At 38.7% G+C, this 12,954-nt stretch overlaps 1 protein-coding gene, 1 long non-coding RNA gene and 1 pseudogene across 2 annotated transcripts in view; 1 reads left to right on the forward strand and 2 right to left on the reverse strand.

Moving 5' to 3' along the window:
• Positions 1–12,954, forward strand: part of LOC146503408 (uncharacterized) — a 276,290-nt gene that overhangs the window by 14,283 nt on the left and 249,053 nt on the right. The window lies entirely within an intron of this gene.
• On the reverse strand, positions 4,538–5,389 carry LOC146503411 (extracellular calcium-sensing receptor pseudogene; annotated as a pseudogene).
• On the reverse strand, positions 5,408–8,264 carry LOC146503412 (extracellular calcium-sensing receptor-like). Its single transcript, XM_085131059.1, has 2 exons — positions 8,245–8,264; positions 5,408–6,801 (listed from the first exon to the last, which is right to left on the reverse strand). The coding sequence occupies exons 1-2, from the start codon at positions 8,262–8,264 to the stop codon at positions 6,111–6,113; spliced, it is 711 nt and encodes a 236-aa protein (XP_084987185.1). The 3' UTR covers positions 5,408–6,110.

Genomic DNA, 12,954 nt, shown 5'->3' on the forward strand with positions numbered 1-12,954 from the left:
TCACGCTGATAAAGACCTCGCCCATTCATGCTAGAGTAATAAAATAATAGATGAATAATTAGATGACTGAAAAGAACAAAATTTTTTCACTTTGTACAATATATGTGTACAAAGTAAAATAAATACTAAAAATAGTACATTTTCTATGAATAAACAAAAACATTCTACTTCATAATTACATGGCAGTCTGGGCAATACACTACCAGAATTGTCTGTCAGTTTTTACATTTATTTCTTACAGTTTAAGCAAAAAGATTTGTGCTGACAGGTTTCTTTCATTTACTACAACATTGTTAATTTATTATATAGAATAACTGAGACCTGCTGTTGAACGTAATCCTCTTTTTGTTGTAATGTGATATCTCATTAAATGTGTAGGTACCTGGCCAATGTTCCCTCTAAGCTGCGCATGTGCACAATTGCGCACTGCTGGCACGGTCTCTGTGCACAGAAAATCTGCATTGCGCACAGAAAAAATCTAACCTGAATTGAATTGAAATGAAACGATGCCACCTTATCCCATAGTCCAGCCAATAATGCGATTCACATTCGTATATACGCAGCTAATCAACGTGGTTGACAGTCTATGACAGCGTCCTTATGTGCCAACACCAGTGTTTTAGCTAGCAAAGCGGCGTGGCTAATGTGGAGTGAAGCCACGTTAATGACAACATGTAGAACCATTTGAGATGTGAGCAGGACAGACGGAACAATTGACGGAAAAAGTGTGGACTTTGTACCAGTTTTTCAATTGTGTTGATAGGCCACGTAAAACCAGAGTTATGATAACAAAAATATTTGCAATGTTTGGTTTTCTTCCTGAATATTATCATTGTTTATATTTACTGTGGGAAGAGATGGTAAAACCGGCGTTTTATGAGGAAAACGTTCGAAAGCACTCTCTGCCTGTGAGCAAAGACAAAACCAAAAAACCCCACCCTTTCCTATTGGTGAAAAAATGTACCATGTCGACCAATCAAAAAATGATATGGCAACATGGCATTTAATTGTTTAGGAAGGGGGGAAGTTTTAGGAGTGAAGGGGTTGCTTTGAGATGTGAGAGACTTGCGATGTTTAGCGCAAATCTTATGTACTTAGTGTGTTGTCTTCTGTAGTTAGTGTGTAGTGTAGTCAATAGTTTTGTTGTGTGTGTCAGAACAATGAGGCGACTGCTGAATGTTGCAGGTGTTACAGGAGTGATACATCTCCTGTTGTCAGGCCTGCAGGTATCAGGCTTGTGATGTTCTCCTTTATCTCATAGTGGAGAGAAATTATTTTTTGGAGTGGCACAAATAATATGTGTGGCATCAAATTTCATGCAGAGCACCTGATTGTTCTACAAATAGTGTGAAAGGTTTGTTTAAAACAATGCCTTGGCTACATTTTTAGGTAAACAGCTGCAAAAAACGTTGTTGTTTGCATAACTCAACATTGGATATTATATACTGTATTTTGCAGACAGAGAGTTACAGGACTCTCTCCCAGACCACAGACTTATACTCATAATATAAGTCACAGCTTTATAAAAAAGAAAGAAAGTAAGTTGTGTTTATAAATTGGAGTTCAAGTTATTTTTAACTAATAGTGTTAACATTAACATTAACTACACAGGTCATGAACAAAATTTTTCTTTTAAATTTCATTGTAAGTGGGCTAAAGCAGTTAATTAAAAGTAGTCTAGCATAAATGTAAATGCTTGTGATGCCTCAAAGGCATTTATGCCATTTATCTTTAATGTTTGCTTTAAAATAATTCATTTGTACAGTAAAAAGAGTTAAAAATGTTAAGAAGATTTAATTTTGAAACTGAACTTGCTAATAACCTTACTTACATACACGTAAGTGTATATATTTCATGATGAAGGTGTTAAAAAAGCATAAATAGAGGTATTTGTTAAAAACTATATTTTATTTGTCGTTCATGAGGGTTAAAAAAGGCATTCATTTTGATGATCATTACTGTTGCTCAAGCTAACACGAAGATGTAAAGTCATATTTTGAATTATTTCGTGATACAATATTTATGTAAACACAATCATTTTTTCTATTCTGTATTTCTTTTCAACCACAGTTTTCACCGCTTGTCAAATGAAGATTCTGAGTAAAAAGTCAACTCTACTCGGACTGGTGTATTCATTGACAGAGGTTTAGCTTGGTGTTTAATCAGAGTTGCTACACTCTGCAACAGAACGCTACAATGCTGTAATTTGATTATTTTAATAAACCATGTGACTTGGATGGATTCGATGCTGGCGTGACCGCAGTACACATGTCTGCTGTTGCTCACAGTGGTCCAAGGGACCGCTCAGGGAGTTTGTGTGTTTGCTCAGACACATGAAAAATTAGAGGGAACATCGTAACTGTGCCACTTATTGTATGTAGGCCAGTATGTTATTGTATATATTCATATATATTAATATGCTATCCTTCCAAGTCTGAAGACTATGGGACAAAGAAATAAACATGCTCACATGTGTAGGCTATCTATAGTTAGTATCAGCCAGTATCAGTATCAAATATTTTTGTGATGGTAAACTGTGCTTTTTATTAGAGAAGTTATTGGTCTTTATAAACTGTGGTACAGTTTCAAATGGCAACTAATTGTAGTTTCTTCCGTAGCTGGTCAGTAGCTTACAATACAAGAAGTAAGTTGGGTAATTAAAATATTTTTAAAGATGCACTGTGTAACGACCCTCATTGTGTTATAGCACTACAAGGGGGGAGGTTGTCCTACTATGGTAGTATTTGGGGGGAGTCTCCTAGGGGGTTTCCAAATTCATAGGCTGCATCCTCCTGAGGCCGCATTTGTAAGACGATTACGTCAATGGCAGTGTGACGAAGGCTGTCCAAATTCACAGACTCTTCCAAATGCAGCCGACAAATGCGTCCTCATTTTCCCCAGATTTGAAGGATGGGTCAGGTGTACCCTTCGTGGCCCACTATATCCCAGAAGTCGTAGCACAACCCAGCCAATTCCAGTTTCCAACAATGACAGCAGCTACTTAGTTTTAATATTACTCATATTACTCTTTCTGGATCACAAAATAAACTTTTAAGATATTTTCAGGCGAGAATGTAATTGTGTAAACTTCAAATATCAAGACATCACATATTTGCAAAAGTGCTCCGACGTTTTCAGAGACATCTGTTACCCACCAGCCTGATAGCTAACTGGAAAGTCGAGGCTCACTAGAGCCGGCGAGAACACTGGACTCCCGGCACATTGTTTTCAGACCCCGTGTGGTCTTTCGCCAGTCAGGTTAAACATGATATATGAGTCACTTAGAATAAACGTCAAACAGAAAACTTATTAAACAGTAGTGTGAGATGATCGAGAATTTACGCCACTGTCCTGTTATATTTTAGATAGCAAGGAGCAGACGGCTGAGTTTATTAAACTCCAACGAGACAGCTGGTGATGCAAACCTGAAGGCTAGACTGTCCAATTCCACAGCCACTCACTTCTGGCCTACCTGGCCCTCGGAGGACCTGGCCCGCGTAAACCGCGAAGGCAGAGTCCTCAGGAGTATGCAGCCTATGAATTTGGACACGGCTCTAGTTTGTGTGTGAGTATAGTGGCAGCTGTTACATGTTGCTCACGTGGCTGTCCAGAGAGAGACCTCATCATTGTAACGGACTGGCGCTGGCGACTACGATCCCCGTACATCTATGTACGGACAGAGTAGAGCCGTGGAGACCTGGCTTCTATGGTTTTATGTTGCTAAAAAGGAATAAAGGTCTGTTGTTCGATTTAACTGACTGGCTTCGAGTTATCCGGCTAACCTCCACACCACATGCCCGCTGGACCTGCTAGGCGCTCCTTTGTTGCCAGACTGCCGTTACAACTATTAAGTGATGTACTAATCCACCTGTGCGTTAGAAAACATAAGCTTAAAAAAGAAAACAACAAAACAAAGATCTCTTATTTAATATTTTGTTTTATTCTCTTTTAACTGAGATGACATAACATGTTTACTCTGAAAAACATATGTTATATAGATGTTCATCTACAACATTTTCTGGTCACGCCTTTTTTAATATTTCTCTCAGGGTGCAGTAAAATGATATAGCATTTGGGCACAAAAATACAGAGTAACAACCCATAACTAGATGCTAATATAGCAAATATTTCCACTGCCACAGAAAAGTTTCCAGGAGAACTGACATAAGCTGGGATGAAAGAAATCCACACAGCCCAGAAAATCAGCATGCTGAAGGTGATGAACTTTGCTTCATTGAACCTGTCTGGTAGTTTGCGTCCAAGGAATGCCAGGAGAAGACAGACAAAGGCCAGTAGGCCAATGTAGCCAAGGAGCAGGTAAAACCCTGGAGGCCATGGCTCTTTACACTCCACAACAATCTAAAGATGTCCAGAAATGTGTTAGTGTGGATTTTGAGAGATGGTACATTTTATGTGATTATACTTATTTTATGATAATGTTTAACAATTTTTAATATTAGTACAGAGAGATGATTTGTGTTATATTTTAACAACTGATTACTCACTAACTACATTGAACTATGTTCTAATCCTGAACTATAAGGATTAGAACATTTAAGACTATGGTTATGGCTGATGGTAATATCAAAATAAAGAAATAAAGTACAGTCTTGGTGCTTTACTCACTTTTCCAGTTGAAGCTTGGTAGTTTGGATTTCTGAATGGAAAGGGAGGTGCGCCCAAGACCCAACCAGTACAGAGACAGATCTGGGGGGAAGGATTGGATGACAGAAGAATACAAGAAGTACCAAACGTGCAATATTCAAAAACCATTACATTTAGACAGTTTCATATCCTTCGAACCTGAGGAGCTGTAGTGCACAAGATCAGAATCCTCTGCTGAGATGTTCCAAACAGCATCCGACCCCTGGAACCTGGTACGTTCGTCCGGAAAGCCAGGAGGACCACAATAGTCTTAACAAGGAGGCAGGACAAACACAGGACAAAGCTGATCCCAAATGCTGCCTGGCGAAGCCTACATGTCCACCAAGACGGCTGACCAATGAACACCAGAGAACACAGGAAACAGAGCTTGAGTGACAGGAGAAGCAAGAAACTTATTTCTGAGTTGTTGGCCTTGACGATGGGTGTATAGCGGAAACGATGAAAAACAATGGTGATGATGGTGGTCAGTATGAATCCCAGTAGGGTAATTGCTACCAGGATGATTCCCAGTTTGTCATAGAAAGAGAGGAATTCTTCTACTCCTGCAACACATTTCACTTTTTCTTTGTTTGACCAGAAGTACTCAGGACATTTGATACATTCAGCGGAACCTTTGAAAACACAGAGCACAGAAATATGCATGTAAAAAGTCAGAAACTATTCATTACATATCTGTCATTTTAAATAACTTTAATACCATTTTGAAAAAAACAAAAAACAAAAAACATATATTGGCTACCAGTCTGGTTGCTGATCTCTCCATCTGCACAGGGCAAACAATCAAAGCAGCATTTGGGCTCTCCTTGGCGTGTGGCCTGCCTGCTGCCAGGGGGACATGGAGCACTACACTGAGATACAGGAACCTGAACAAGGAACAGGAAAAAGATGTAATAATGTGAATCAATAGATTGTTTTAGAGGATTTGACACAGTTTATCAAATAATTTTCAACAACTTAAAAATGTTTAGTTTCAAGTGGCATAAGGAGTTTGGGGTAACAATGACCTACCTGTGACTGTCCTTTTGTCCATACAGTCATGTCCTTCACTATGTGCAGTTGCTGTCTTTGAGGAGCTGAACCATCATAGCTTCCAACTTTGATAAATCTGGCATAAAAAAAATCCCAATAAATAACTTAAAATTGCAATCAGGCCAAATAATAGCAATGAATGAGTGAAATGAATATAAATATAGCTTCTTGTTTATGAATACTCACACTTCAATTGCATCATTAAGTATTATGTTTTACCTAATTTTATCTGTGCTGTCCTTCTGCCAATTAATGATATCATAGAGAGGGACTGGCTCCCCATTGGAGTCAAAATATACATTTTCATTTAACTGGTTGGTAAAATTCACAATTTTCAGTTGTTGAAGAAACTGCATGAAATAGAATTAAAAAAAAATCAACACTGACAAACAAAACAGATGATTTCAAAAGAACGTTCACAAACCTTGTGTAACATATTTTGTCATAATTTCAATTACCTGGCCATTTGAAAATGAGCTGTGCTTCTCACATAATCCCCTGCTAGGTCCCACAGAATCACAGTTCAAAAAAGTGTGCAGAGCATGGGCAATAGCATATACAGCTTTATACACATTATAGGATATTCTGACCTTAGTTACATCACTGTAACTGCTGTAAACATATCTGAGATCCTCTAAACCTGTGCATAAAGGCTTTTCAACCACACCTGCATAATCTATATAATCCCGCACATTAAATACATATTTTTGTCCCACAGTAAGTCCGGACATGTAACCAGAACTATTTTGAGGGCCTATTTGATAAATATTTGGATCTTTAAAGTTATCCTGAGTATTCTGTTCATATTTGTTGGTTCTGTCTCTTTGAAACTCCAGCTTACAACCAAACTGCTCTTCCCAGAACATATTGATAAATTCCATTCCTGGTTTGGGAGAAGGTCGGACATTTAAAAGAAACTCTTTCAAGCCAGGGATGCTGACTCCAGGGAAGGAGAAGCCCAGTGTTCCCTCCAGAAGAGAGTGGAAAATTGGTGAAGCCAGTCGGCTAGCAGTCACCCAGGCTTCACTGGCTATCCACTGTATCCCTGTTACATTTCTCCTGGCAAGCTGTAGAGGCACAAACAATGGAAAAACAAACAAACAAAATCTATTTTATGATCAGATTCATTTGATTTTCGTATTTTATTAGGGAAGTACTGCAAAATATCTCATGCTATATGCCTAATCACACACTGGCAGACTTAACAGCTGAGATACTTACTTCTGAGAACAAATCTAGCAGCTGTCCTTCTGTGGCAAAGACCACCACAACCCGAGCAGTTGAACTCTGTAATTTGTCTGCTATTTTTTGTATCTCAGCCACTGTGGATGATTTTGAGATAGTGAGATGAAATTCTACACACCCACCTTGTTGTCCAAATAGATCAGAGAATGCTTGGATCCCATAAAGACTATAGTCATCCTGAAATGTATATACATAAATGACTTTAAGATAATGCTGTTATTTAAATCTAACTAATTTTATATTTCCAAAAAGTCTTTATCTCACCGTGGTCCCTATTGTGCCCACCCAGAACCAGCCAAAGAAAGTAACAAGCTTCACGAGACCTCTAACTTGAAAGAGATCACTTGGCACAGTTCTCAAGAATGATGGGTACAATTGCTTATCAGTAAGACAGGTACAGGTGGCAAAATAACTCACCTATAGAGAGATGGGTTATTTTATAAAACTGACTTAAAACAAACTCTAACCATAAAACATTATTAAATGTGATTAAGCAATTTATTACCAGTGGTATGTTGAAAGGGCCAAGTGTGTGAGCTACAGCTCTTGTAGGGGAAGAGGATGCAAGACCAATCACAGCAGGCACCGGAGAATAATATAGACATGTGGAAGACTCTCTTGTCTTTATTTCTTCCGTTGTGTTTTCCTTTATATATTTTTCTGTATTTTTAAGGCTGTTATGCATTATGCTGTTAACTTTAGTACCTCTATTTTTCATTTGTTTTGTTGTTATTCCTACAGTTGTTAATGTCTTCATTTCAGTACCTCTGTTTTCAGTTTCAAGTATTTCTGTAACCTGACTTTTCACTGCTTCAGAGTGGCTGACTAAGGAAAAAAGAACTTTCAGACTGGTGTGGACATGGTCACAACTGTCCATAATCCAGTAGCCTAGTTTAACGCCTGGTAACAGACTTGAATTACGGTTAATTTCCTCCACTGCAAACACCATGGTCATCATCCAGCGAAAGGCTCTGAGGTCAAAGCTGTCGAGAAATAAGGTGAGTATTCTTTAGCGATGAAGCAATCACATTAACACAAACACCCAATGTAAATCATCTCTCTGCACCATAGACAGTGAAACAAAAGGGACACTATTATTTTTGATACTGAGATTTCAGTATTTTAGGGAAGAAAAACAAAAATGAAGACTCAAAAGATATAAACAGTACACTTATACTCACCCGCTGCAAGATGTAGTTTCTGGTTTAGTTTTGTAGCTATACTGTGGATCACTGGCAATATAATGCAGAGGAAAAAACCCTCCAATCACAACATCACCATCCAAGTGCAAGGCTAGAAGCTCACTTCTTTCCAGTTTTACACATTGAGGTAAACTAGAATCACTCGTCACATCCCCTATCTTTAAACCAGGTTCTGTCTCACTTACAACATCCTCTTTTCTCAGAACATGTCCTTCCACCCTTTGGAGCTGTCTTTCAGCTACAGAAGCATCAAAGAACATAATATAAGCAAGTTTAAAGACACAAAAAAGCACCCAAAGATAATTACAAACGGTTGAATTCATAATGCATAATCCACTGTAGCCCTATAAAAATTGTGCTGACAACAATGCATCTCCAATATAATCTCTAAGAGTCTAATGCAGTGCATTAAAAACTATGATGGTTATGCTATTGCACTTATTCATATGAGTCATCATGAGATCACCCAATCAGAGTGAAATGCAAAAGGAGAGTGAATATTATTGTTCAAAGTTATGAAATGTCTTAAACCGTCTTAATACGATTATAATAATAATGAAAAAGAAAGAAACTGACACATATTTCATTTAAAAAAACACAAAGTAACACATAAGTAATGACAATGATTCTATTTGCTGCTGAGTTTGAATTGATTTTCTCAATATAATGTTTGTTTCAATAGCAAAGTTATGTGGAAATATCCATAGCCATGTTCCACAAATAGTGATGCTCATACCATATTTCTACCACGTAAATATTAATCTTTTCATTATATTATATTATATTATATTTGTCAGAAAACCCAAGTAAAGTAAATGGACTGGTTCTTATATGAAGGGGCGCTGCTCTTGCGGCGACCAGCAGGTTGTCTCTGTCTGTCAGTGTCAGTGTTTTAACTTATTTTATTTCATTCTTTTATTCCTTTATTTTATTTTATTTTATTTTATTTTATTGCCTGAGGAAACCCTATAGCATCGGGTTGTGCTTTGTGGAACTTCTTTTAATTAAGATGGGTTTTTTTTATTTCGCATCGTTTTATTGGCAATCCTGACGGTTGTTTGGAGTCATTGCTACTTTCAATTACATACTCACGGGAGTTTCTTCTGGATCTTCGGTGGAAAGGCCCGTCTCTGGACTCTTTTCACCCTCCAGTGTTTTCCAGCTCTGGATTATCCAGTAACCACAGGGGCACTTTTGTTTTTAACAGAGTCAAAGCAAGGAAGCGGGGTAAGAAGGGAGGCCTACATCAGCGATTGCGGAAGCAAATACGATACAATCGTATTCCTTTACCATCAATAATCCTGGCTAATGTGCAGTCTCTGAGGAGTAAATTGGATGAACTGCATTTGAATGTCGCACACTTACGTGACTACAGGGATACATGTCTAATGGCATTCACAGAGACTTGGCTCAAGGATTCTGACCCTGATTGTTCTCTGGAACTAAATGGCTTCGGGTTTCCCATACGTTTGGATCAAGACCCCGGCGCTACCCAGAAATCTCAAGGAGGAGGGGTGTGTTTGTATATAAATCAGAAATGGTGTAAAAATGTGACCATTCGTAGACAATTGTGTCTGCCTGACATTGAGCTCCTCTCCGTGTCTTTGAGGCCGTTTTATCTGCCGAGGGAATTCCCACAGATCAACGTCACCGTCGTTTACGTCCAACCTAAAGCGAATCCTAAGAATGCGACTGACACCATCTCCAACGTCATCCACTCAATACAATCTCTCTCTCCTGAAGCCCTTAATATTGTTCTTGGGGACTTTAATCGCTGCGACTTGAAGAACACACTGAGCAGTTTTAATCAGTATGTGAACTGTCCCACACGCTACAATAAGACTCTGGATCTGTGTTACGGTTCCATAAAAGGTGCGTATACATCTGTGGCTGGCCCCGCCCTCGGATCCTCGGATCACAACACGGTGCATCTTCTGCCAGTTTACAAGACTGTACTGAGAAGAGAGAAAGTGAGGAAACACCGCATAAAGGTTTGGAGTGGCGATGCCTCTTTAGCCCTGCAGGGCTGCTTTGACTGTACAGACTGGTCGGTGTTTATAGAATCATGTAGAGACATTAATGAACTCACTGACGTTGTCTGCAGCTATATCTCCTTTTGCAGAGACATGATTATCCCTTCAAAGGTTGTGCATTTTTCCCTAATAACAAACCATGGTCTTCAAAAGCTCTTATGAGGCTGATTCATGAAAGGAAAAAAGCTTTTATTGAAGGGAATATCTTGAAAGTTAGAGAAATTAGGAAGGAGATCAGATCAGAAATTAAAAAAGCCAAAATAAAATACAAGGATAAGGTAGAGGCGGAGATGGGTAGCAATAACCTAAAGGTGGCCTGTGCAGGCATGAAACACATGACTGGTCACTGTTACAGTGACTGTAATAAGATAAGTCTCCCTGGTCTTAGTTCAGACTCTCAGTTAGCCAATGAGCTGAATAGATTTTATTTGAGATTTAATGATAATTATAATTCAAGGAATACACTTGATTTCTTAATAGAGAGCACCAGAGCCCCTCCTTCGTTCTTTGATGAAAGAAGGGTGGGAAATCTTTTTAAAATGAGTAAGACTAATAAAAGTCCAGGTAAAGAAGCCCAAGAAGATTCTGGCTTACAGAGGCCAGGGATTAAACCCCCAACATACTGTTTTAGTAGATGACCTTCTCTTACTTCATGAGCTACAGCCACCCCAAAAACTCACAGTTGGCAACAACTTGGGTTGTTATTGATACTTGTGGCACAGCTATGGGTGAGTGGGCCACACTAAAGCTGATATGATGAAGTTAGTCTAACACTGACTATATCAAATTTTCTGAGCTCAAATGTGGCCCAAATCTCACAGCACAGCTGCCATCTAACTATAAGATTATATGTTTAGACAGCTCGACTCACTATCAGTGAAGGCCAAATGTGCCCCACGTTAACTGGCTGGCCAAAAACATCTATTGCAGTTTAGAGGTCTCTCAGGCAGATAGTATACTGCAAGTAAACAAAAGAAAATTTTGAAGATTTAGCACCAGTTAAGATGATTCCTCTGAAGATGGGAGAGTCTCAACCAGTAAGATGACAAACTGTATTAGGTTTGTGTCAAGTCTTGGTCACTTGTTTAAAGTCTTAATTGCACAGACCTTGCATGTGCCAAGGAAATGAAACAAAATACATACCTTGATTAAATGTATTCAACTATAAATTCAGAAAATATATACAAGATAAGAGCAGCAAAATGAAGAAAAATACAAGAATAGAATACGATAAAATAGAATAACATACTATACAAAACAGAATAAAATTCTATATAAAATAGAATAAAGTACTATGTTGCATCAGAAGAGATGCACTTAGTAATATTGCACATAAGGGCACATAAGTGAAGGCTACCATGGTGTATTGGATGTGTGTGTGTGTGTCTGTCTGAACGTGTGGTCTTGTCACGAGTTGCTACAGCAGGTATTTTCACATGTTTGATTTGCTAGAGGTTTATGCTGGATACCCTTACTGATACAAAGGGGATTCATGTCTCCTGCTTGAATTGACCCAACAACCTTTTTCTTTCTACACCCAGACTTAATAATAATAATGAGCATGCCAGATAAGCAATTATTTGCTTAATAGCAATTAATCAATTGCTAATTGGGCTACATTTCTGTATTATCTACCGACTTCCCAAATTAAATGATTTCCAAAATGATTTCATGAAAGAATTTTCTCATCTGCTTTCAAGTGCTGTTGTTAAATTTGGGAAAAAAAAAACAAAAAAAACATTTTGGCAGGTGACTTTAATTTACATACTGATGAACCCAACTGTATTTTTAAATATTTTTTTTAACATTGCCAAAGCAAAAAGCAAATATGGGCGTAAACTAAACTAAAACCTAAACTGGAAAAACTACACTATGATAACTGTGACAAAAAGGACATGAACATGATTCAAGACCAGAGCATGCAAGAAATGTGGAAAAAACATGAACATGTTAAAATAAACAAAACAAACTTAAAATAAAATGAAAGAAATGCTTTCAAGCAACAGATGGTGGTTGGCAGTAGCAAGTAGCAAGCAGCAAGCTAATTTAGCTTTTAGCCTGTCGTGAGATTCCCAACTGTGTATATTTCATGCCCCTGGAGGATGGACATAATAAATGTGTGCTTTCCACATTCCTGAATAGACTGTTTTATTATCCCTGCATCAACTAGAGCAACCTGCTGTTGTCTTTTGAGGGTAAACCTTGCAGGTTCAGGAGCAGCTCAACTGTTGCAAAAGGCTCAGGACAGTCACTGCTGTCTGCAGGAAAAGTCAAGTGTCCTTTTCAGACACAATTCTGGTTCCAAAAGGACCAAGTCATCTGCATCTTAACCAGCACCTGATGTCCCAACATTGGGATTGGGAGACCTCAGCTGGCCTTTTGCCAATTAAGAAGAGGAGGAGGACAAACAGTTAAGGCTTGGAGGTGCCCAAGCATCCACCACCTCCTGACTATTCCTGAACCCAGGTTGGCCAGCCCCCTCATCTGTCAACTCAGCACAGGGCAGCAAAATTGTCAATAGGGGCGGTCCCAAAGGTGCTGTCCACCATGACCCATGGCTACCACCTATTGTTCTCACGCAGAACCCCTGTAACAACTAATCCCACCTTTACTCCACCCTAGCATGCTCAGATACTGCAGGAAGAACTCGCCAACTTCCCAGGCAAAAGTAACATAAAGGATGTGAAGGCCAGACATTTCCAGGCTTCCTGCTATTTTTTTTTCTTTTTTTTTTTTTGGGTGGTGGATTTTGACCCATTCTGGACCTCAGGGACCTCAAC

The sequence above is a fragment of the Neolamprologus multifasciatus genome, chromosome 14 (assembly GCF_963576455.1).
Source record: "Neolamprologus multifasciatus chromosome 14, fNeoMul1.2, whole genome shotgun sequence".
NCBI lineage: Eukaryota > Metazoa > Chordata > Actinopteri > Cichliformes > Cichlidae > Neolamprologus > Neolamprologus multifasciatus.